The following is a 26,139-nucleotide window of genomic DNA, read 5'->3' on the forward strand; positions in this document are numbered from 1 at the left end:
TGAAATGCTTGAGCAACGCTTCCTAAAGCGTGGAACGGGGCTGGTGTGTGCAGTCCTGGGGTCAAAAGCCTTCCGATTTGGAATTAAGTGGGAGCGCTGAAAAACGTTATGTTGTTGGGAACAATGATACGAGAACGCCGAATGCAAAACTGTAAATGCGAGTGTTGTTTTCCGACACGCTCCAGAATAAAAAATAAATGTAGAAACTGATATAAAGTCTTTCAAAAAGCTTGATAAAAGCCTGGTAAATCTCAGCCTACAGTACCAGCTGCGTGCGGTCGTGCTATAAATACATTATATGCCAGCTTGTATGTAAAGATTTGCGGGAAGAAAAAAGGCTTGGGCTGTTAGGCAAACTTGAAAAGTGAAATCTTGCACGGCTCCAGGCGTGTTCGTGCACGTGCTTACAGTAGACAGCCTGTCTGTCAGAGCATGACAGAACACCCTTCGAGATTTGTCCGTCCACATTCATCATGTTACAGCTAAACTGTCAGGCAGCACGACTGAGCAGCATCTCCCTCCCTTCCCTCCCTCTCTCTCCGTCTCTCTCGCTCCCACCCCCGTTTTGCCTTGAGACGATAATGATGATCTTCAAGGAAAGAAGAGAAAAGATGCACAACAAGTCAAGAAGCCATCCACTTGCTAATTAGTAACCCCTTCATTTTTCTAACAAGCAGAACTAATTACAGGAGCTGCCACGACACTGATTTCCCACAAGACACCGCTCACCAGGACTAAGCCAAAATTCTCCCCCACCCCCGCACTCTCCCGTGAACCAATCAGATGTGAGCTTTCCGGGAGACAAACAGGGCAAGAAAAAAAAACAAAAAAAAAAACTGCTGAGTCATTTTTGCAAATGAATGTAATCACCCAAAGCTTGATCAGACACAAGTACTTTTCTCTTCATTTTTCCAAGTATTCCAGTGGATTGTAGAATGTAGATTTTATGTTGTGTTCCAGATCTGTAATAACACTCCAGAAATGGTTTGTTCACCAGATTAAATGGTGATTGTGCGATGTGATTTTTTTTTCTTTCTTTTTTTTTAGCTGCGTAAAACACAACCGGCAGAAAATTGACCTCCTGCGAGTCGGCGCGGTCAAATCTGTGGCTGGTCGTTCCGATCAGATCACAGCTGGTTTTGATCCACGCATGAAGCAAACAATAAAAGGCTGAGCCAGGAGCTTTGTTTCGGAGTTTGAAGCAAACGAAGAGGAAGATTTGGATAAGTGCTCTGCGTTTCTACTCTGCAGCATGTCCACTGTGCTCCTGCTGCAGAACGCTCTGCCCCAGATATTTTTATTTATTTATTTTTTTAAGTTGCCCTTCTCCAGTTTACCGGAGTTCCTCTTGTTTTAGCTTCGATCGGCCTGCACTGTGCTTAATGTGCTGTCAGTTCCTCATACGGAAAGACTTGTATTGTCACGAGACGTGGCTGCAGACCAGGGCAATCAAACCAAGCTCAACATTTGACACGGGTCCAAATCTAGTTGCCCCTTTGGCTACTGGGCAGCCCTGGAGTTTTCCAGAAACTGATAATCACCAAAAAAAAAGCAAAAGAATAATACATTTTTCTGCTATTAGTCCAACAATGTTTGTATTATGTAAACAAATTGTTATTAGGTGTTGACAAAAGCTCACCTATGTCCTTTATTCTCACTTCACTATGTATAAATGTGATATAGTCATCAGTAGTGATGATTTATTGAATCTATTTCTTAATTTTCTTGGTGTTTCGCTGGACTACAATATAGTTCTGTGAATGTGTTTCTTAAAGTACTAAAAAAACACGGCTTGATACGATGGAGCCAAGTTTTACACATCTGAAATCTCCTATCAAATAAAGATACGCGGGAGTTAAATTAAAAGCAATGTTATCTTAAGCTAAACTAAACAGCGCCTTGGCAAGGGGAGAATTAATGGCAGAGCTATAATTTGCTGAAGTGTACGTCGTGATGAGGCAGGCGAGGTCGTAAACACAGATGCTGAAAGACGCTGCCAGCAGCACATAAAGTGACGTCCTGAACCATCGCGATGTATTTGCGAATGGATTTCACACATGGAGCCCTGGTTCTTAAAATACGTCGGTGAACTCTTCACCAGCATGGCTGGAGGTTAAGGTGAATGGTTTAGTCATCGCTCCTTCTCTGCTACCCAAACGGATCCAAATAAGTTGAGTCTATGTGAGCAGTGCAATTTTCATGATCAAATTTAACATATGATCATCTGCATCTAATAAATACAATTCATAAACGGGAGTAAGTGAATTAAAACTGAATGTAACTCGTGTGTAAAGATAGGTCTCTCAAAACAAACGCCTACGATATAAACACCGAAGTATCATTATTTCTTTTACCTTATCATCTGTAAGTGCAAAGCTATGATGGACTGAACAAGATACATCCCGATATAAGATTGAGAGACTGGACTCCAGGAAATGAGTGAGCGATATTAATGCAAACAGAAGCCAAGCTGATTTCTTGGGGAACTATTTTTAGCTGCGGACTAATACACATTTGGTGCCCGAGTGAGATTTACAAGAGCGTTACAGGCTTGGAGGGATTAAAAATATAGTGTCCATGTTCCCGGTAATGAAGGAACATATTGATCAGTGCAACAGTGTGAGGCATTAATGTTTTTATTTTTATTAGTTTTTGGACAACGATGGAGGCCTACGGCACAACAGAAGAGCCAGTTTTGTTTCGTTTTTATTGAGCAATCAGCTATGCAAGCATGTCTTGTTTGGAAACGTCAGATTTTTCTCCCAGGGAGATTTTGACCTGAAATATAAAGTACACTCACTTCACTTGGCATACGGTTAAGATTGTTTTCTAAGCTCCACGTCCACATTAACCTTCTCGCTGTCTTTGCTGCACCATCCGCAGCCTGTTTATCTGAAATTAAGTGCACACACAGAAGAGCACAGAGGTGAAGGTGGAAGATTTTCTATCTATCCAGTGTGCTGGGCCAATTGATGTTTAGTATAGACGGGGTAATATGCTGATGGAGCTCCATTGGGTCACCTTGGTGGGCTTGGGTGGGGATGGGCGCTGGGTTGAGGGGGCAGTCTCATGCATCGTTTGTCTGTCAATGATGGACATCACGAGTGTCAACCGCTTATCCAAGAGAGCAGTGAAGAAAAAAAAAAAAAAAAGGCTTTCAGCAGATTTGCTGAGCCCCAGAGCATTTCCTAATTAGCTCATTAGAGACTGTCTGATTGCAATCACTTCCATTTTAGGAGTTTACTCTCTTAAATGTGGTCTAAAATTCTGAGTGGTTATCTGTGTGATGTCAGGTCTATCTGCAGCTGGGAAATCCACACACCAGCACTTTGCGCGTTGCAGACATCATCGCACTGGATCTCGCAAATTACGAGTATTACATGAACTGCGACTCGAAGGGCTGATGTAATGCTCAGCTGTTGGAGCTTAGCCGGGCTGATGTTGAGGGTCAAAAATCCCCCCGGGGAAGGAGTTAAGTATGTAAGGGTCGTCCGTCCTCGGCCACCTCCAACCATATGCACAGTTTCCATCTCAGCGGGCTGTGCGTGTCATTTCATACGCCGCAAGATAGAGATCTCGCTGTCCTTCACATGATGCTTTTACAGTGCAGTTACATTATCTAATTCGACCCCGCTTTCAAAAATAGCCCTTGATCAATAAGGCTTTTAGTTTCTTGCAAGCCTCAACAGTTCACCTTCAGGCTCCCCCCTCAGAATACACGCTCTTATTTCACATTTTTCTAGAACTGCTTCACCTGCATCCGCTCCACCGCTAAATCTCAATGTATATTTGTGTTGACCTTTAAGACCTTCAACTGCAGGCTTACATGAGTGAAATAAAATCATGTTCATTACTAAAAAATAAAACCTCAACAACAAAGAAAAAAAAAAAAAAGTAAAATAATCAGCTCATATTGTGTGATGGTATGAATGCTAAAATTACCCAAAGGTCCTAACACAAATTAAATAGAAAAGGCCTCCAGTGAGGTCAGCAACCAAAAAATAAAAAAAGAGCCAGTGCTCTTCATTCTGCCTAGGTCACATCATAATACAAACTCATTAAACATTAAAGACCAACAGCTCCATAAACTGGGCCTGTGGAGAAAACACTCCCCTTGGATGGGCCATAAAATAAAGCGGCTTTGAACGATCTGGCAGTGGACGTCTCTGCCAGTTCCCCCGTGCTGGATTAAGTAAACCTCTGTCTGTGCAGCCTATCAGACAGATCAGGAAATGACCCTGCATTTTCATTTTAAGCACTCACAGTTGACAAAAAAAAACAAAAAAAAAAACATGAAGACTGACGAGTGGGTGAGAGTCGTCTGCTTACAGTCGATCACGTTTAGCTTATTGCTGCATCATTGCTGTCCTGTCCTAAAGGACAAGATATTATAAGAAGCCATCCCGTCATTTCACAGGAATGCAAGAACAAGGCTGAATGCCGGCGAGGCAGAAAGAAGAAGGAGCGGGCGGCGGCATTGATCTGATATTTAAGGAGGCCGATAAGCAGCGAGGCAGAGATGGTGCTGTCCATGGTGCTGCACCGGGAGTAAAGACTGAGAAGAAAATTATCCTGCGGCGCGTCGTCCCAGACGAGCCGCAGCGCCACATTTACTCGCCGAGATTTCAAGCCCGGAATTTAAGAAGTTGCAAACTTCACGGGGTGAGTGAAGTCGGGAGAGATAAGCCGGGAGGAATGAGGCCGACGGAGTGACTTGCAATAACGGCCCCGCTGCAGCAAACACCGTCTTATCAGCCGTCTCATTTCCCACCGACTCTCGAACTATTATGGAATTCCACCGCCTCGGTCAAACTCCCCACATGCTCCCCGTTATCAAAATAGCAAGATGAGCTCCTGGATTAATCAGCAAATTGTTTATGCTATCAGGGAACAAACACAGTCCGATGAAACCTACCAAACTGTAGTACAGAGGGAATGCAAGTGGTGTTTTTTTTTTAATAAAAAATCTGAATTATTCGTACACATTTATCTGTTCCTGAGTACTTTTCTCACTTTATTGGTGCAATTTTGGTACCTTCTGTTAATTTGAAAAAATGACTAATCTGACTAAATGAAGTGTTTTTAAACTAAATAAAATATGTCTGAGAGTGTTTCAAAGCATATTAGATTATTCTTTTGATAATTATACTTACAACATGAAAGGTGACATGGTGACCTTCAAACATTAACAACGCTGAGGAGGCCGTGAAGGGGCTCCGTCTCACATGAAGGGGGCACGACAAGGAGTACAATTACTGATTCAGGATGATTTCATAAGCAGTCATCAGCACCTGCGTTTCCTAACGACAACTTCGGCTCACGTAATCATTTCACCAAAAGCGCAATTCAATTGAGTTCGGGACGAAAGCATGTGACAAAAGACCTGACAAGAAAGCCTACGGTCTGCTCGCAGACAAAAGGAGGAGAAACAGTGAAAGCGCTCTGTGGCATGACACTGCATGTTTGGAGCCGTCTATTACCTCCTTCTGAACAATAACTTTACTCTATTGACTCGTCGAACGGCCCGACAACAAGGTAGAGCTGCCAAAACAGAAAAACTAATTACTTGCTCGACAGCAGCGCTCACCCTTCTCTTCTTGCGTAGACAAGGAGCCACAGCTGGAACGGATGATAAAACTTGGACTCCTCATCGTCATGGCGAGATCAAAGTCATAGGCTTTCTATTTTTAAATTATTGGACCCTGTTGTCACACAGGACGAAAAAAACAATGCTGCTTCTCTTTCTCCATTTGTCTCTCTCTCTCTATATATACATTACATATATACTGTACATATGCATATATTCTATATGTGCATTAAACTACAAAAGGACACTAAATGCGAGGTATACTAGGATGCACAACATACCGAAAAATGTCATACTATTCAGTACAAATTCTTCTGCTTTGCTGCTCCTATTTTACCCACTATAACCTTCAGCATGCAGGAAACGCGCAACAAAAATACTTCTTTTTATCATTCAGCTCGAACCAAGGTCACTTCTACAACTCTCCTCTAAAACGATGCACACATGAATACTCTTCACACTCTCTACAATCGCGCCACCCGATCTAAGGACAAGAACGTACGCTGTAAAGAAGGTATTGAGACCCAGTTGTAGTTTAATCAGTTTAGCCCATCCTGAGCATGTTTACAATGAGACGCAGTGTTATTGTGCCTGGCTTTCATACAAGGAGCACTTTAACTGTGATTAAAAATGAACACTACAATAGGATTTCCTATAAATTAGCCCGGCAACTGCCTTCATTATCCTTTCAATACTAAAAGAGGCAATATAAAACAGATGTAGCTCAATTTAGTACAAGTTCAGCAAGTGTCCATCTGGGTTTTACTGAAAATTAGCCTGTCTGCTGACATAATGGCAGATAATCCCGTGAATACGTCACGCGCGACTAAAATAAACAAGCAGCGGTCGGGATCATGCAGTGCGGTGCGGTATGACAGTGTGAGAGGTGGGAGTTCACCCGGATTGGAAGGGGCTGAAATAAAGAAAGCGGCACAATGAGCAGCATGCAACAACTGCCTTTTATGTGTTGATACATAGGCGCGCGACTTCACCAAAATGTGTGGCACTGATATCCGAACGTCCGAATCCACAGGGGAGGAAACACAAACAGTCTGCTCCCCGCACAGAACCCGCTTTGTAACCGATCTTTGAAGCACGTCCTGATGGAAGATCTCGCCTCCGTGACGCTATTTATAGCTTAGTAATGCATCAGAGGTCGCACCTTCCATCTCAACAGAACCAACATCTGCCTCAATACACATCGGCTTATCCAATGCCGACGAGAGCAGCCATCTGATGGCATGGTTGGATGCAAAGTTTTACCTCTACTCCAATGTACACAACCATTTCCTTTACACTTTTCATTGTGTCTTTTTGATTTGCTCAATTTTTTTCCAGTTCTTCCCGTCATCGCACACACAAGAATTAACGTACGAATTAGCCCGTTCAATGAAATTAACTTTGGTTCTGGCGTGTCGTCACATTAGTAGATAAAGCACGATTGCTTCAAACATACTTTTTGTGATATCATAATAAGAGGAGGGCTTGTCTTTCTACTGTCTTTTATAAAAACATTATCATGAGCTGTGATCATAAGCAAACAACCAGACAGGTCACTAAATAACACGATAAGCCTGCTGGGGTAAAGTCCTGAGGACAATGTAGAGCGGTGGGGTCTGCAACTCATTTTTTGCACCATTCTGAGCCATGTGCAGATGGCGCAATGCTGTTCCAATGCAGCATCCCACACAACACACCAGAGCTCACTTTAAACCGCGTAAGGCCTGAACTGTCACATTGCAATAGCTGCGTGAACAAAACTGTTCCAGAAAGGAGTGGGGAACAAAAAAAAAAAAAAGAAAAGATTTGTTTCGCACTTCACTGCGATGCCAGCATTGATTGGCTGGAGCCTACTGGGCTGAAAGCAAAAGCGAAAAAAGAAAAAGAAAAAAAAAACGATTGGACAAATGATTGGCTCATTGGGAGACTATCAGCATGCAAAGCCAACTCTAGTACATGGTCGTCTGTTGCTTTTGCAGTGAGAAGTGGCTGAAGGAGAGAAAAACCACTTTTCTGCTCTGCATCGTGAGTCGAAGGTCGTGACATCACTTCCTGATCGTCTTTGTTGACCTTGAACCGAGTCTCTCCATTCTGAAGCATCAAAAAACTAAATCAGAAGTGTCACACACACACTGGGTGGCCTCCTTTGGCCCTGCAGCTTACACGGCGTGACTGGGAGGTTTTGATCATGGGCACGAAGTTGACTTGTATTAAGTCACCAACCACACAACCAGATGGAGAAGCTTAAGTCCAACAGGCTGTGCAACAATTAAGAGCAGCGATACGGTAAAGTGGCGCCGTCATTGACTTATGACCCTTCATCGCCGGGACAAATATGTGTGGCAGATGTGTCAAAATAACAGCTGCAGACGACACATGCATACAGGAAATGCATCACAGACTGCAGTTTAAAAAAAAAATCATTAGTACATACAAGATTTGCACCATATGCCGGCCGCTCTGTCCTCTGGACTGACCTGCCCGGAGATATCAGGCTGCCCTCAACCTTGTCCTCTTGCACACCTTCTAAAATAGTCTTTCTTATCTCAAACATGAAACAGGAAAATTTAGTAACAGGAAAAAAAAAAAAAAAAAAAAAATGCAGCTGGTCGGTTGAGTCCTCAACGGCAGAACGTTGCAACCCAATTAGCTGCACAAGTGCCCATGTCATAAGATTAACAACCAGCTGAGCACTTATTAAGTATACAAACATTTCAGCCAAATGGCTTCTTCAACATCGACTTCAGTAAGTACCAATCTGCAATGTTGTACAGGAACACAAATGTTTAATACGTATTCTGGTAATAAAGGCGACTTTTGATGAACATTACAAGGACATGGGAATAAACTTGAACAATCTATTCACTATGCAGGAGCTTTTTAGATTGTGGCTTTGATTTTATTGTCCAAAATTCTTACATATTCTTATATACGGACAAGTTAGCAAACGGTAAATTTTAAGTGCATTTTACTGCTGATAAGGGAGAAGATTTCTGCATGAGAAAAGATTAGGGTTAAAAAAAACAAGACTTTGTTGCGTTGTTTTCTCTTTTTGTTTTAGCTGTGGATCATGAAAACAGTGACAATTTGCATAAAATGTCTCCTTTAAATGACAATATTATTTCAAATTGTCTTTTGTTGGTTGTAACATGAAGGAAAAACACATTCTCGAGAAGGTGTGATGCCATTTTTTTTTTTTTTTTTTTTAGAGGCGTGAGCAGAGTTCATTTTTCACCTCCAACTGATTCATTTATTGACTGTAGACTGCACTAAACTGCATTCCTGCAGCCAGGATGATCTTAATAGCTTAATGGGGAAAGTGTGAAACAATCCATATGCTTCCACTCGCCAAACAATGTCAAGTCCTGTTATCCTGTTTACAGTTTGGGCCCAAGTCAGTGTGCGTGTGCGCATCGCATTATCGAGGCATACTTCAGATGATGTTGTTAAAAAGATGATGAAACATCGCCTCGAAACGTACTGTAATCTGACAGTTCTAGAATGCTGTATTGATACCGTTACATCCGGCCCGAGGTAAAAAAAACAAAACAAAACAAAAAAAACTGTGACACCTCTGATCTATCCAGTGATAGAAACACAAACCCAACACTCACCATTTACCTCACTGCCTGGGAGCTAAAGCATTTTTTTTTTTTTCCTCCAGAAAATGAGAGAACCAAAGCTATTTATCTACTTCTGCATTGCCAGGAGCAAAAAAAAAAGAAATAAAAACAACCTTTTATTTATGACCGAAAAAGAAAGAAAGCAGTGCATGGAGGAGTGTCATGAGACAAAATAGTGGCTGTCTAAAGATATGAGGACTTCTCAGTGTGGTCCTTCACGCAAGTGTCATTTAATTCTTAATGGTATTTATAGCATGCATACATTGTTAATGGCCAACCGCCAATTACCAACCAGGCAACCTACAGACACCCACAGCACCACATCGTCTTTCGCAGCCGACTGCTTATCTCTGTCCACGTCAGCGATGCGATACACAACGGGGACATCCCAATATCGGAATGTGTGAAATAATCTGCGGGAAGCCCATTCAGATCAGTTGGTTACCTCGAGGATGCCACGGATAAGGGCACCCGACTGCCCCTATCAGGCTGGAATTCACACCTGAGCTCAACTGTGAGAAGGACTGCAGCTCCACCACAACAACACAATGACTCACGAGAAGAAGAGCTGGCTGCATTTCATAAAAGTGACGGGTTTTTTTTTGTCAGCGTGGAAAACTCCACTGACATATAGTACAGCTTTACGTGTCATCTCACTCATCTCGCTTCGGTTTTACTCGATGTTGATTTTGTGAGTTTCCACACACACACACACACACACACACACACGCAAACCTGCTAATATCAATTAATTCTAAAAATAACGTGTCTTGAAATACACACGTCCCCAAAGTGTCAAAGCTTGATTAAAAACGGCTGTTTGGATGATTATAATCTAATAATAATGGGGCTTTTTAGTTCAATTAACCCTGAAGCTCGAGACAGAAAAGAGCAAGAGGCTTGTTTTTGTTTTGTGTTTAGAAAAAAAATGCATACGCCTTTAATTCATGCATTATTGTGTACTGCAGCTTCTTGAAAGGAGGATGCTCAGAGGTGCAGTAATGATGCCGTTTCCCACAATGCAAAAAGGTGTGTGTGTGTGGGGGGGGGGGGGGGGGGGGGGGGGGGGGACTGAGGAGAGATGGGGCATGATGGCAAGGTTGAATAGACTCCATACCGAACTATTTTTTCCCTCCATCAAAAGTTGTTTTTCAACCGACACACACGCAGGCATCTCTCGCCCAAAGTACCCAGAATCCATTTCATTTCAAGGTCACCTAAGTCCTCCCTGGCACTCAGCCTGTGCACCTCAGTCCACACTCGATTCCTGCGCATTATCCTCAAATCGAAGAGTCATAAAGCAGAAATACACAGAAACAGAACAATCGCTAATTTCAGGTTTTCTATTTAAATGAGAGGAGCTTTAATGTTATGCATCACATATCAAATTGCGCTCTTGGTTTCCTTGGGAGTCTCTCCCAACATTGTGTAACCAGCCATTTATAAATAACCTTTATGTACTCAGAATAAATCCCGAATTAATGAAAGCTTTACAATACAAGTTTTTTTTTTTTTTTTTTTTTTTGAAATTTCATTTCAATCCCATGTCACAAAGAAATCTAAATCCGTCCGGATAATCTCTACACCAGTATCAAATTGCATTGCAGTGCCTGTTGCCCTTAAGTGTCATTGAGGGTTAAATGTTAGGTAAAACCGTGCAATAATTTAGAAGAGTATTAGAGTATTACCAGTTAGTGCTGGTGAATGATGAGTGAATTATTGCGTGTGAAGAATTACTCTTTCAAGCAAACAGAGAGAAAAATAAATAAATCACAGGGGAAAACAACAATCCTGGAGCCATTTACTATATACAGTCCATCTCATCTCAGCTCTATGGAGCTTGTGTCGTAATCTGAATACTGTCTTGTGTGGGAAATCTTTCACTAAGGAAAAAAATAGCTTGTGAGATTTTCCAGGGGATTTATTTGTCAGACCAGGACACAATTTGTGGAGCTTAACCCAGAATTACACATTTGACTGTTTTATTAATCCCCACAGTGGAACACTGTGTCGGCAGCGTCGAGCGGACGGTGGTCAGTTTAGTCGTTGAAAGCTAAACACTTAACGCTCAGAGCCTGTTGTTTTGAATAATGAGTGAGTCGAAAATAAGCCAGTACAGCATATGATCCGCATGAGATGTTAAATACTGAGCAAGCAGTGTAGAACATCTGACAGACACGAGTAAAACAGTCATTTAAGTTATTAGGAAGAAAGCTGGGATGCATGTAATTAAGAGCATGTGCACACAAACAAACTGCTTCCTCTTTTTTTTTTAAATTGGTTCAGCTAAAACTAGAAGCAATGTAAGACTAAGTTTATTAGAATGAGAAGGTTGCTGCATGAAATATTGCAAAGGGATGAGAGTGTGCCCATACCAGAGGAGACATCAAAGGTCAGTTCTATCAGCCAAAATACTAAAACTCATTACTGCACACCCACTCCAACTTTGTCTTTATTTTACATTTCATACATCTTCGACTCACCTTGGGCTGCACTTCCACTTCTACCACTTGGTTCTTGTGCATGCACCCTTTGACGAAGCCCTCGACTTTGCTGTTGCACTTCATGAAGATCACGTAGGCAGCGTAGGTGGAGAGCAGCGTGATACTTTCCCAGATGGAGATGAAGTTATCCAGGAAGAAGATGATGAGCATGATCAGGTCCAGGATGTAGAAGGACACGTCGCGGAAGAGCGGCCACCACGTTAAGTTGAGGATCTCCTTCGAGAAGATGGCACACATCCCAATGACGAAGAGAATGTTGAAGACGGCCGAGCCCACGATGGTGCCGATGCCAACGTTGCTGTGCGAGATGAAGACGCCGATGATGGAGGTGAAGAGCTCCGGGGCCGAGCCGCCTGCCGCCATGAAGGTGGCGCCCGCCACATCATCCGAGATGGTCAACTTCTCTGTGATGACCGTCAGCGCCGGGACAAAGAACTCATCACACACGATTGCTAAGGCAATGAACATGTAGATCATGCCAAACATGTGGAGGATCACTGCTCCTTGGCGCCTCTGATTAAGGCTAAAAAGGTCTGGCGGGTAGTCCCCCTGGCTCTCGTTGCTATTTGCTGTTGATTTCATGGCTATTGGCATGTCGGCTGACACATTGGGGTCCCTCTTGTGTTGGGTAAAAAGTAGGGTCCTGTGAGGGGCAGACTCGTGGAGACTCTCCTGGGGCAGAGCTGGCTCACTGAGACTGCCTGAGCTCCATGTGAAGGCACTGACTGAGACAGCACTTACAACTACCAGGCTGAGGACAAACCCCAAGATTCGCACGGGCCTCAGCTTTTTGCGCACACATCGACGGCCCAGCCGCTTGCAGGCAGGACCCAACATGGGCCTTCCCTCCAGGGAATCCAGGAAGGGCTGATCCGAACCCATGTCTGTGCTGCTCCTGGTGTCCTCACTCTCGATAGGCGGGTAGAAAGAGGGGAGTGTGGGGAGAGCGGGTTTTATCGGAGACAACGCATGCTTGTTGACTTCAGTTTAAAATGAGCTGACAAGACTGCAGGTGCTTTCCGGGATCTGGTTTGCCACAGGATGTCTTCATAGTAAAATCTGCTGGGCATCACAAGAACGGAAGAAATAATTACTGCAAATTCAGACTATTTAAAAAATGATACAATAATGAACAACAAATAAAAGTTTGAATAAAGTGCCTGTGTTTGGAGGGATGGTTCAGTGTGTGTGTGTGTGTGTGTGTTCACTGCTGTAAATCTGTAAATGAACTGTATTCATGTGGACTCAGCCTCAACCAACAAAACCTTTAACACATGTAAACACAGATCAAATGATATACAATGCTTGACAAGTCATGCACGTGGAGTTCATTCAGTCGTTCACTATATACATTAAGAGGTTTGAGTAAAGTTTATAAAATCTCACACACTGCACTAAACCACTGCACCAACAGTTAAGCTGGAAAAATATCAAATAAAAGTAAGTACACGTCCCTTTTTAATCATGCATGACAAAATTGCACCCATTTTGCGGTCTTCGACCGCCGATGGCTCCCTACTATTAAGTGTATTTCTAAGAGAACAATAATCTCCTATAATCCAATCAATTCAAACCAGCCGATCAAAAACTTATCATGCAGACAGATGATTGTCCTTAACAACCATTCAAGCATCGCAATTCAGAATATAAGACAACTTGTTTAATAATAATAATTTGAAAAAGAAGAAGAAAAAAAAAAAAAAAGGAAAATGTGATGCGAGATTTTCTCCTGTTAAAAACAGAAGGCCCCCGGTTAACGGACAGCACTTGGCCGCGGTCAGTGCGAGACGCACACGGTGTAAATGACGCTCCCTCTCAGGTAATAAAAAAAACAAAAACAAAAACAAAAAAAACCCCACACCGTCCGGTTTGACTTCTCACTAATGTCGCCTTCCAGCTGGACGGCACGTCCGAGCTGCCAGTGCCACGGACAACTCTTTTCCCCTGTCTGCCCTTCAGTAAATGCATTCGCCCTTTCCGCTGTATCATCACACAACAAACAGCTATCCAAGCGTCCATCCGCGCGCGCGACAACACACGAGCTCTCCCGATAGGCGAAGGCGCATGACCGCGTCTTACCTTTGACACGCGAGAGAGAACAACAGCCGCGCGGCGCAGCGCGGGCACGGTGAAATTAGGAAATCCTGCCCGGTGCCCTCCTGCTCTCATTGAGCGAAAAATGTGCCCGGTGTCCGCTCTCCGACGACAGAGGAGGAGCTTTGGAGGGAGGGAGGGAGAGAGGGAGAGAGAGAGAGAGAGAGAGAGCGCGAGAGGGAGAGGGAGAGGAAGAGAGAGAGAAACGGCTCTTCCAAATGCGCTCACCTCTCCCTCACAGCAGCAGCATCCCACCCGTCTCCAATGAGAGAGAGAGAGAGAGAGAGATAGAGAGAGAGAGGGGGGAGGGGGGGGGGGGGGGGGGGGGGGGGGGGGGGGGGGGAAGAAAAAAACCCACCCAGTCGAAAATACCTTTCCAGTGTAGCAGAATATTGTGCTGGGTTGGCCACGTGAAGCTGGTGGTTTATTAATAAAGCCAGGTAAGCAAGCGCGCGCGCGCGCCCCTCCCTCCTGTCAGTGCGCACAAGGTGGGGGCTTTGGTGAGGTTTCATTTGGAGGGAGGAGTTGCCGTGGTTACACAGCAAAGGATGTGTTTCCACACATTTTTTTTTTTTTGGTAATTCTCCTGGTGACGGAACAGGTGGATGTGCCTCAGCTCAGCGGTTGATTTATGGCCATGTCTTGGGTCATTTCAAGGTTATGCACAAGTGGTGGATCCTTTTCTTTAAGAAACACTGCGCGCTTTTCACAGATCCTCCGACACAGGCCTTTAAAAGAAAACAAAAAACATACTCACAAAAAAATAAATATGTACAACATGACAGTAACTGTTACATGTTAACCCAAGTGGGGTATTCTGGTTACATTTCTGGACAATCACGCCGATTATGAGGACTCATTTCACTGTATTTATTTGTTTTGTCCTGTGATGGACTACCTGTCCAGTTCACCTTGCCATAGTCCGTTTGAATTGGCTCCAGCACCCTGCAACCTTGAGCTGGATAAAGCAGCATGAAAGATGGATATGGAGCATGTCATTGCATGGGTTCGGGTTAGGTTAGGATAATCCAGTGTAAACCCAAATGTTCATCAGGTAGAGTGAAGAAGACAATCAATATGAGTACCTGTGAGTTATTTGTCTATAATGAGTCATGAAACAGATGGCATTGTTGGCCGAGTCAATTTAAGGGGGACAATAGGAAACAATTCAACTAATTTGTGTAAAAAACGGTCAGGTTGAAAAAGCGTGCAATTGTAATCTAATTGGCATGATCGAGAAAGTCAATACACGGACGAAGGCTTCAGTTCAAGATTTCAGCATTTGAATGTCAGTGAGCCAGGCTTGTTTGGGGGAAATCTTATACATTTTTTTTCTTTACCTGTCTACCAACAAATTGCAAACAAAAGGCAAACACAGAGAAACTACTATCACTGCTATTGGGCAATTAACTTCAAAAACATGATTTTGGGTCGTGGGGAGAGACGGGAGTTAAAGGAACAGAAAACTACTTCCACACATGGAGAAAATGCAAATTCCCCACAGGAAGGGCCCCCCCAAGCCCAAATTAAACTGGGACCACTTGACCAACACGTGGTCAAGAAGCCTGTGTTGACATGTGGTTAAAATAATCCACACTTATGTGAATTAATTTCAACATTTTGAGGCAATCTGGTGTCTTTATGTACTTTTCTTTGTTTTGGAGTGGTACTGCTCACCACATTCATTTTTGCCCATCAGGTGTTGCACAGTGGTGTAGTGGACGGCATTCGCCCTGGTTCCAGACTGGGGTTTTTTGCACGTCAGCCTGTCCACGGCGTACCCTGCCGATTGCCAAACGTAAGCGCCATACTCTCGTGATCACGTAACACAAACGGAGTAATCAGTCATTAGTGAGAATTGATGTTGCAACTATAAATATAAGCCGCGGGCTCTGAAAAGAAATACCTTGCATTTCTTTGAACGTTAAACTATTCCTTTAATATTGTTTGGCGTGTTTATTGTTCCGCTACACATTAAAAACAGGACATCGACAAAGGTCACATTTGCTGGATGCGTCAGTTTGCCTCATTCTGAAGCTTGTCAGCCCACATAAACCCTTCATGAGTTGCACAAATCATCCCTACAGTCCCGCTGATTGTCGTGTCCCCCCCGCCCCCCCCCCCCCCGTCATGTCAAACGCAGCCCCTCCAGCCACTTAGCATTAGGCGACAGGCCAGACCCTGTAGGACAGACACAGACATGCAATCTTTACACAGAGTGACAAAGTATGTGTGACACTAATGGCCCGGTGGTGTATAATAAATCATGATTCACTGACCTCATTGATTGCCCCCGCGCCCCTCTTCTTACAGCTGCTTCTTGTTACCTAACAGGGCAACAAAAAAAACAGAAGTCAAAAGCATTAACTTGAGTTACATCACATTATCAATAGTCCTGCGTTGTGTGCCTACTGTCCATTATGGTTTGATCGGCCCAGAGTTTTTTTTTGCTGATGCAGCTGATCTGCTCTCATCAGAAATAATAGAAAAAGAAAAAAATGTTCTTTCCTGATAAAAACAAACGAATCTCACTTCATCATGAGACCGTGACTCAAGAGGAAGAGTTTAACGCAATGTCAAACTTCTCCTCCAAACTGCATTATGCCGCTCGTCCCACAAGTCTAAAGGCGAAGCCCAGAAGACCAATCGTTCACCCGCTAACAGATCGACTTTGATTGCGTTCACAGCGGAACCGGTTTTCATGGCTGTGCTCGCACCGCCGGGGGCCCGCTCACCAGCCACTCCCGGAGTTTTCCACAAGAAAAAAACTTCTGCCCGCGCCGCCAAGCGGATTAAAAGCCGCAGATTTCATTTGAGAATAAACACATAAGTACGCTACATCGTCGATCAGATGGTCGGGGATAATGAGACTGAGCGGCAAGGCCGGCGTTTTGTCGCCGAAGCATCTGGCAATTTGGAGAAGTAACGGGGAAGTCCACATGCTTAACAAGCGCGGTTTAAAATCAACTGGAATACATTTCTGAAATCCTATTTGACTCTAATGAGAGCTATTCAACGTCTGAAAAAACAACCTGATGATTATGTGTTTTTTCTTGTGACAGAAAGTCAGATTTCTGCATCAGGAATGTCTGAAAGTCGGCTCACTTATGATGTGAACTTCAGGAAGGAAACTAAATGCCGGCTTTTCAGCTTTGATTATCTTGGACGTTGGTGACACTTTTATTTGGTTCATTCCATTGTGCATCTCTGGACTTCATGGGCGAACGGGTTTACGTCCCTGTAGCACCTGGCGGAATTCAAAAGTGTGACGTATGACAGTGATGACCGTGATGAAACGCAGTTAATTAACTGATAAAAGATCAAAAGTCAAATCTAACTTATTTCGGATGGTTGTAGAAGTCATTGAGTCATCATCATCATCATCATCATCACCATCCATCGCCCTCTGAGTGACCTTTGCTCTTCAGTTTGCCAGTATTTTCGCCACCGGCTTCAGTTCGCCGTTATCCCTGAAGAGTCTCTCCACTGTATAAAAGCGCCACAGACGATGGCTGGACGGATGGATAATTTCCCCCTATCAAATGAGTCCCCCTGAAAGCCGTCAGCTTTTTTTATCCCCCCCAACAATGGGTCTCACAAGCCTCCCCTTTCCGCCGCCGCGCCGGGCAGCTCCTGATCTGGCTGCATTTCCAGCATAAAAGTGATGACTGGCCACCGGTCATGTGGGTTTTTGTTGGGGGGGGGGGGGGGGGGGGGGGGGGCTGAGCTGGGGAGGGATGTTTGGACGGGGGCGATGGTGGCAGTTGTTTTGATTTGTCTGAAATCTGTGCTGGGACAAAAACAACAGAAATTTCCATGCTGGCCCTGCCCCCCACCCGGCCCACCCTCACTGTCGCCCGGCAGCTAAATCCAAGCTTTTGTGTCCCACATAGTTGTATGGATTTGTCAGCAATGGGGCATTTGGAGGGGGGGGGGGGGGGGTATAGATAGGGCCATGATAACCAAGCAACTTTTCCCGGCAAAGAGGGAAGTACAATCGACTGACGTGGTTCACGAATCTCTTTCCTCGTCAGAATCCTCGCTCAACCAGTTCCGTCTCATCTGAGGGGAAGCAGTGAAATTGGAGTCCCAGGATAAGCTTTTTGTAAGATACTTTGGATTAGATGCAGAAAGCCTCATATTAGCAGCCCCACCAACACAAGTCCCTTCAAAGAGGCTTGGGCAGACCACCTGCCCCCTTTAGGAAAATAGGGTCAGCGCCACAAAAACCAGCATGGGCACCAACGGGACGCTCCCACAGTGAACCGTGGACCAATGAGACGCTCCGCCTCGGCGCGAGTCGACAAAAGCAAGACTGCCGAAGGATGGAGCAGCAGATTCCATTTTAACTGAAGCTGCCGGGGTAAACGGAAGAAAAATCATTAATGGAAGGAAAGACATTTACTAATTGATGATCTGCAGGCAGGTCTGATCACTAAGATTAGACACGAGCACACACTCAATGCAAGACTCAGCAATCACTTGTGCATTAACATATATTAACATATAGAGCAGACTAAAAAATGTTTTTTTTATAAATGGTTGTATTTGTGTTTTAGTCACTTAATGACTAAAATCATCTTTTCATGATGCTTAAAACATCTAAAATCTCCCATTAACCCCTGAATAAGAAGTCAGATTCAGTTGAATAAATCAGATTGAACAATATTTTTCACATCATGACAAGTGTTGACTGTGCCGGGACTCATAGGGAATAAAAAGCATAACTCCTGCTCTTCTCAAAAACCACGCTGGGCAAAGGCACGCTATCGCATTAGCCTGTGAAAAAATAATACTGTACATATTTTACATCCTGCGTTCCCACCTGAAAGATCTTCAGCTGAACACAGGACATTTCTCACAGACTGGGACAGTGATTGTTTCTTTCTTGAACATAATGTAAAGCCGTTGTGTCCGACAGGCCAGATGACACTGGGACACTTCAAAGTATCGTGGCGAGCTTCGTGGAGGGGAAAGGAATGTCAGCCAGCAGTGGTGCCACTGAAACAGAGTTACATTCTGAATGATTTAGTATTTGTGGGTTAGGATTAGGGGGCAGTATGAGACTGGGACAGACCATCTCTATTCATGGGTATTCATTTATGTGTGCAATGAATAAGTCTGGTTTAGACAATGTATGGAATGTCCTTCTATGTCAGTGTTTGTGTGAGAGAGGGTTTGTTTGTAAGCCCACATGTGTGTGACGTGGCTCTTTGCAGTACTCTGTGTTAGAAAGGACAAAGTCAAAATCCAGACCTTCATCCAATTGGAAATCTCTGGCATGGCTTTGAGACATTGCCTCTTTACGGACGACGTCCATCCAGCCTGAATGAACCGGAGCTATTTTGCAAAGAGGAATCGGTCAAATTTCAGCCCTGCGGACGTGCGAAGCTCGTACAGACATACCCTAGAAAGACAGCTGTGATTGCAGCTGAAGGTGGTTCTACAAACACGTCTCTGTTTTTTTTTTATTGTTAAAAAAAAGAAAAAAGAAGTGAAAACCATGTGTCATTTTCCTTCCACTTCACAATCATGTGGCACTTTTTGTCGGTCGACCACATAAAAGCCCAATAAAATACTTTTACATTTGGGGTTGTAGTGTGACAGAATGTGGAAAAGTACTTCTGCCAGCCACTGGACATCTTGGTTTTTCTGTCAGCTATTTAATGCCCTGCATTTACTTTTCAATGATCTAAAACAGCAGTTTAATGTTTTGTGTAAAGCACCGGGTTGGAATGGTTATGGATGGATGGATGGATGGATGGATGGATGGATGGATGGATGGATGGATGGATGGATGGATGGATGGATGGATGGATGGATGGATGGATGGATGGATGGATGGATGGATGGATGGATGGATGGATGGATGGATGGATGGATGGATGGATGGATGGATGGATGGATAGATGGATAGATAGATAGATAGATAGATAGATAGATAGATAGATAGATAGATAGATAGATAGATAGCCTTACCTTGAAGAAACTTTGAAATTGGGGTCAAATGCACTCATTTAAATCAGAGATCCATTGTAGAGTTATTAGTCAGATTTACAGTTACATTAATGTCTCATCTCAGTGCGTTCATCCTTTTTGGGTCATCATCTAATGTTTATATCACTAGTTACAGAATGGGCCACAGTTTAGGACCGATGGGTTGACACGGGCACAGTGCTTTGTTCAAACCTGCATATTGGTTGAATATAAACTGTATGACTTGATCTAACGCTTTGAATACAACTGGTGATTAGTTTTGACACACTAGTTTAATCACAAGTGAAAGTCTCGTTTCCTCGAACATTTGCTGATGGAGTTTTCCCTTAATGAGCCCATAAGCATTTTAATGGATGGAATGAAAAGAAGATTGGTTGAGCTGAGACCACAGAGCAGAGCACTGGCTTTACACAGGAGTACACGCCGCTGGGCTGCATTGTGCGTCAAAGCAGAAGACATCATCATCATAAAGAGATTTCTGAGCGGGGGGGTCACGAGGCCAGCTGATGCAAAGATCCAATCGGTTTTTTTTGCCTTTTGTGACCCGCCTCTGTTTAACCGTTTCAGAAGGACGCGGCGGGAAGACAAACAGGGTGGTATCGATTCACTACGGACATTCCTCATATCACAGAGGCAGCCAGTGCAGCGTGACCTCATGACCTCTATATTAATATCCGACGGCTCGGCGTCCAGGAACATGTGATTTCTGACGCCACGGGGTCATTCTGCATGCAGGTTTCAAGGTCTGAGCAAATACCGAGGCAGAGCTGCGGCATATTTTACCCTCGGTTGTTATCTGTCATTGAGAAGTCTGATGTGAAGGGCCACGACATTGATACAGGATGTGTGCTGCATTATAAGGTTAATCCTTATGTCAACAGCACTACAGATGGGCTGACCTGCTGGGCTGTGGGGATGAGTTTTCAGGCGGGGGGGAAAGAAGTTGGAAACATCGCTGCCTGTCTGGTTAGAGAGAGAGAGAGAGAGAGAGAGAGAGAGAGAGAGAGGTGCAAAAACCAGACAACTGAGGGGGGGTAAAAAAAAAAAGAAAGAAAGCGAAAAAGTCAAAAAATGTTTCATGCTCTGATGTCATTAGGAAAGCGAAGGCAGAGCTGTAATCCTATTTTAATCGCAGTGGATTTATTAAACAGGAGCAGCAGGTTTAAATCTCAGCAGATTACACAGAGGGCCCAAGGAGATGTGGAGACGGGGGCCGGAGAGTGTTGTGTAATCAAGAGCACTTAAGGTGATACGATTCATCTCTGACTTGTCCGGACTGACGGAGAAGGGAGGGGGAAAAACATCGTCTCAATGTAAGGAGTAAAGCCATTTCAGATGATTAAAACCAGGATGAATCTGATATCTATATTTTATGGGATTAACAGGTGAATTACCATGAAGAAGCCCCTTTTTATAATACCCAGTAATTACTTTTGGCGCAGTTAAGAGAGGCTGCGCGCAGATGTTCCTAATTATTTGGACATGTACATGAGCCGCAGTGTCTTCATAAGACTATATAAATCCACTTGACTCCCCACGTAGGAGAGCTCGATTCCCGTGAGGAAGGAGTTAATCCCAGGTCACGCCACATCTGAAACCATATCAGTCCCTTAACAGATCAGATACAACATGCTTTGACCTTCAGAGGTCGGCAGCCATTAAAAGTTTTCAATTAATTCATATTTAATGCACTTTCATGCCAAACTTCTCAGCAAAATTGTGAATGATTTAATTATAAATTACCACAATAAAGGGAAGCAAAGACCGTCAGTCAGGAATACACAATCCCAGATATTGTTGGTGAAATGCAAGCGCGAGCTTGAGAAACAACTCAATAGTTTCCAGATCAAACATGATTAATCACAAACTGAGTCCAGTCTGGAGGAAGAAGCGTTTTCACCAAGCTGAGCAGCAAAAGTGACAGTGGGTCTCACGATGTGCAGGCACACCGTTCACAGTCCTGTGTTGTCCTGATCTTTGACTTTGCCAAATGCTCCAAGTAAAAGAATGCCAAGCTCTCCATCTGTTGGCTGAGTTTGGCAAATGTCTCCGTGTGACACAAACCCTCTTTGAGCAGGAGCCATTTTGAACCCTTCCAATCACATTAAACATATTCACAGTGCTCTTTTTTTTTTTTTTAACAACCTAGAAGGGTTTTTTTCCTGCATCCATCCACCTTTGTGAGAAGGGTTCAAATGCATTGATAAAATCCACATGGTTGAGTTTTAAAAGGTGAAGCCGAAGCGGTCAAGAAATGCTGAGTTTGTTATTTTTTGGAGCTATAAACGCTTACGTCAAAAGATTTTATTTTCATTTGCAGGACTGAAAAAAAAACTTTTTTTTTTTGTTGTTATCATTAGTATTTTATGAGAGGAAAAAAGCTTAGTTGTTGACCAACATGGATTTCTAAACATCAGAATTTCAGCATTCCTACAATCAATCACCACCAAATAGCTTTATGTTGTACCCTGTATTGTTAATCCCAAAATATATACTGCCATCTATTGGGTAAAGTGTGTATAGTTCTTCCAAGTTTGTTTTTTTGAGGGAACACATTTTCAATTTCTCAGACAGGAAAGCATATCGAAGAGTTTTATTTTAGAGACATTTAATCAACACGAAAGAGAGCGCTGGTCTCGGGGTGTATTGTTATAAATTAGTTTGCTTGTCACAGAAATTAGAGTTATTGTTTTTATGAAGTTCTGAGAAAGATGACAGTTCATCTGTTAGTTGAATTAAGGATATAAATAGATGTATTCATACAAAGAAAGATTATATATTTTTACTTGTTATTGTTTTATATACATATTTATTTTTCGTATCACCCTATCTATCTATGTAAAGGACATTTAATGATAGTTTTGATTGTGACACTCCAGTAGAAACATGAACCTGCAGTAATACAAACTCACCAGAAGGGGTCAGTGTGGCGGAATCCGGCATCGAGGCGCTTTAACACTTGACTTCCGCCTGCGACCTTCCTCTTCCGGTTACGGCGACAGCAGGTATGGCGGCTCCTGCTCTCCCGAGAATGAATATAACGTTAGAATCGGGTGTAATCCTTCGTTTTAGAGACCAATAATGTCAATTTGAAGTACAGAAGATAATTATAAAGACTTCATGATTATGATGGCGTGATGAGTTTTATAACGTTGTGATTTCTGCATGTTATTTTGAACATCACGTTAGCGCCCCTTTCTCCTCAGTAAACAGTGTTGCAGGGCCGGTAGTGTTTAAACTGTTTATGTTTCCGGATATAATCCACATACTATTGATAGTTATTGGCCAGACTATGGACTAAATCTTAAATTAATCTGAGTGTGTTATTATGTATGTAGCGGCGAGCTGCTAGCAGAGTTAGCATGGCAGCGGAGTTATTCTAATGTTACTCAACCTTGTTTTTTAAAGCTTTCAACATGGTGCAGCGCCTGACTTACCGTCGTAGGTTGTCCTACAACACCGCCTCCAACAAAACAAGGCTGTAAGTGTTCCTCCTGCATTGTGCGAGACCGTGTTAGTGAATATTATCTGTTCATGTGAGGTTACTGATGATCTGGTCCCTTCCTCCAGGTCCCGGACGCCTGGTAACCGCATCGTGTACTTGTACACCAAGAAGGTGGGCAAAGCCCCGAAGTCAGCATGTGGCATCTGCCCAGGAAGACTGCGTGGAGTAAGTTCCCCTTAGTGCATCAATGTAAAGTGTCAAAGTAAAATAATTGTCCGCATATCACACGTTATAAGTGGAAAAGAATTGCTTGGCTTTTGTACATCAATAATGTCCGGGTTAAGAGTTATTTAATAATCTGATGGCCCACGAATAAAAACTGATAATAGGGATGTCTGGGGCTTCATCAACCTGTGGTCAGGTGATGAGCTGGGTGGTCTGGGTCTTTGGAGATGGCAATGGCCCTTCTTGGGCATTAGGAGCTGGCAACCTCCTCCTCTGAGGGCAGCAGATGATTTTGTGGGCTGTTTGACTCCAGGGCGATCGCCTGGTTTTGATAGGTGAATGTGACCTAATGAAACACTGGTGCCGTTAATCATCAACTGTCCTTTTTTCATAAATGAAAGTACCGTTTCCCACACCATTAGTGCAGTAGGCAGTTTTCACACCTCCATACTGCTCGGTGCTCACAAAGGTCTTGTAAAGTTGCAGGCCCTTCAAAGAGTTCAGAATCACACTACCTTGTACAGGGGTGACCAAGCTCGGTCCTGGAGGGCTGGTGTCCTGCAGGGTTTCGCTCTCCAGGTTGCAGCACACCTGGTGGCAATGAAGGGCTCGTTATTGGGCTTTTTCACAATCTCGGTGATGACATCATCGTTAGATTCAGGTATACTAAAGCAGGGAGAGAACTAAAACATGCTGGACACTGGCCCTCCAGGACTGAGTTTGGACACCCCTGAACTAGTAAGACCAGTGATGTGGGAGGACATTGCAGGTGGTCTCAGAGGATGCTGAACAGTGTCTCTCACCCCTCCCATGATGTCCTGGTCAACAGCAGGATCATCTTCAACAGACTCGTGCCACCAAAGTGCAGCACAGAGTCACAGGAAATCCAGCCTTCCTGTAGCCGGCATGCTCTTCTTGTAGAGTGTTTTGTTTTCACTGTCAGTCCTTGCTGATATTAGTCACCATAAAGCCATGTACATATTAAAATTCACTATCCTGTTTGAAATTTGATTTATCATTTGTGTGAAGCAACACTAAGGAATCCTTCTATGGTAATATTCTAGTATTTCCCATTCTATAATACACCCGCATCTACAAAAGCTTCTGAATTGATCAGATGTGTTACCATGGAGATTAAAATGTCTGTGGCCAGTCACTTCTCTTTTTAAAGTGTTTTTTTTTTTTTTACTATATGCTTACATAAGTTGGTTACATTTGGTTTTGCATACGATCCAAAATGCCATTTATAGTTGAGTGTTCAGTTGAGAAATCAATATAAATGTCATGTGAATGTGTTTCAGAGTTTCTTTAACTTTATTTACCTATTTGGCTTTTGGAGTTGTCTTTCTACAGAATAAAAACTATTTTAGGTTGTCAAACTGCCTTGATTTTAGACATTAAACAGGCCAGACATTGATGTGACAGACTCAACAAGGAGTGACAGTTAAACTGTTATTTCATTTGAGTGGAGCCATTTATGCAACAGGGAGGCTGTCGGCGGTGTCGTTTTAGCATTTGATGAAACTGGCAGTGTTGAGGGAATGTTGATGTTCAACTTGAGGATTGAAAGAATGAACAAACAAAATCTATAAAAGGACATTTTTGTTTAGCTTTTTTTTCTTTTCTTTTCTTTTTTACATTGCAATGTGTTTTTGACTTGCTTTGCTTGTGTCGCTATTGTGCTACTCGGTTTATTTGTAAACAGATTCGACAAATAGTCAGACGATGTTATATTACAGCCTTGTACAACCTCGATCAAGATGTCAGTTGTCTTTTTTTATTTCTCCTCTATGCGTGCTGTAAACGTCTGATAACTCGCTGTGGGTTTTACTTTGATTTTCCTCTGTTCTCATCGGTGTGTTTGTCCTTCAGATCCGTGCTGTTAGACCTCAGGTTCTGATGAGGCTCTCCAAGACCAAGAAGCACGTCAGCAGGGCGTACGGAGGATCCATGTGCGCAAAGTGTGTGCGTGACAGGTAAGGCCAACGTCACCGTCTGACCCTTTTTACCAAGAAGCTGCTCTGATTTGATTTGCACATAAATTGACAAGACGCTGTCTAAATGTTCCTTTTGCTTTTGTTGTCAGGATCAAGCGTGCTTTCCTGATTGAGGAGCAGAAGATCGTTGTCAAGGTGCTGAAGGCACAGGCACAGAGCCAGAAATCTAAGTAAAATGTGTATTTGTATCGCCACAATAAAGAATCACAAACAAATCCATTTTCTGTTGTCATTTCTAATGAGTCGATGTGTATCGGTGTATACTACAGTGATGATCAATGAGACCCTCTCTCAATTAAATGAATTGAACACTTGATCAAATGCATTCTGTGGTCATTTGAAAGTGACTGTTCTAAATATCCTTATTGATCTCTTATTACACAATATATTCAGCTGAGCATCATCGTGTTTTAAGTAAACTTTAAGCACTTGGTTAATTCCTAAGAATTTTTTTTTAGAGGACAATACATTTTAAATTAATTTTTCTTAGGTGCAAGCTCTTTTAAAAGTGAGACTGACCCACTTTAAGCTCAATGTGATGTCAGCTGGGTCAAACCAGCAAAACAAGCATAACACTAAATATTGCAATTAAGTTTTCCCATTTAGTGTAAAAAACAAACAAACATTCAATTACACCCTTAAAACCATAAGCTTAGACCACTCCTAA

At 43.2% G+C, this 26,139-nt stretch overlaps 2 protein-coding genes across 5 annotated transcripts in view; one reads left to right on the top strand and one right to left on the bottom strand.

Annotated features, from left to right (window-relative positions):
- Positions 1-14,050, bottom strand: part of LOC308123361 (sodium/potassium/calcium exchanger 2-like) — a 42,398-nt gene extending 28,348 nt beyond the window's left edge. For 2 of the 4 annotated variants that reach the window (XM_080485806.1, XM_080485805.1), the window contains exons 1-2: positions 13,794-14,050; positions 11,694-12,776 (exon numbers count right to left, since the gene is read on the bottom strand). In XM_080485806.1, coding sequence (XP_080341932.1) covers positions 11,694-12,596 — 903 coding nt within the window. In that variant the 5' untranslated portion in view covers positions 12,597-12,776; positions 13,794-14,050. Of the gene's footprint in view, positions 1-11,693; positions 12,777-13,575; positions 13,762-13,793 lie in introns of those variants that run through there. The other 2 variants (XM_080485804.1, XM_080485807.1) reach the window with 2 other exon arrangements.
- An 8,729-nt stretch (positions 14,051-22,779) lies between these two features.
- Positions 22,780-25,787, top strand: rpl34 (ribosomal protein L34). The gene is made up of 5 exons (XM_080486243.1): positions 22,780-22,810; positions 23,214-23,286; positions 23,376-23,475; positions 25,348-25,451; positions 25,562-25,787. The coding sequence occupies exons 2-5, from the start codon at positions 23,222-23,224 to the stop codon at positions 25,644-25,646; spliced, it is 354 nt and encodes a 117-aa protein (XP_080342369.1). The 5' UTR covers positions 22,780-22,810; positions 23,214-23,221; the 3' UTR covers positions 25,647-25,787.
- The last annotated feature ends 352 nt before the right edge of the window (positions 25,788-26,139 follow it).

This window comes from Lipophrys pholis (genome assembly GCF_963383615.2).
Source record: "Lipophrys pholis genome assembly, chromosome: 18".
Classification (NCBI taxonomy): domain Eukaryota; kingdom Metazoa; phylum Chordata; class Actinopteri; order Blenniiformes; family Blenniidae; genus Lipophrys; species Lipophrys pholis.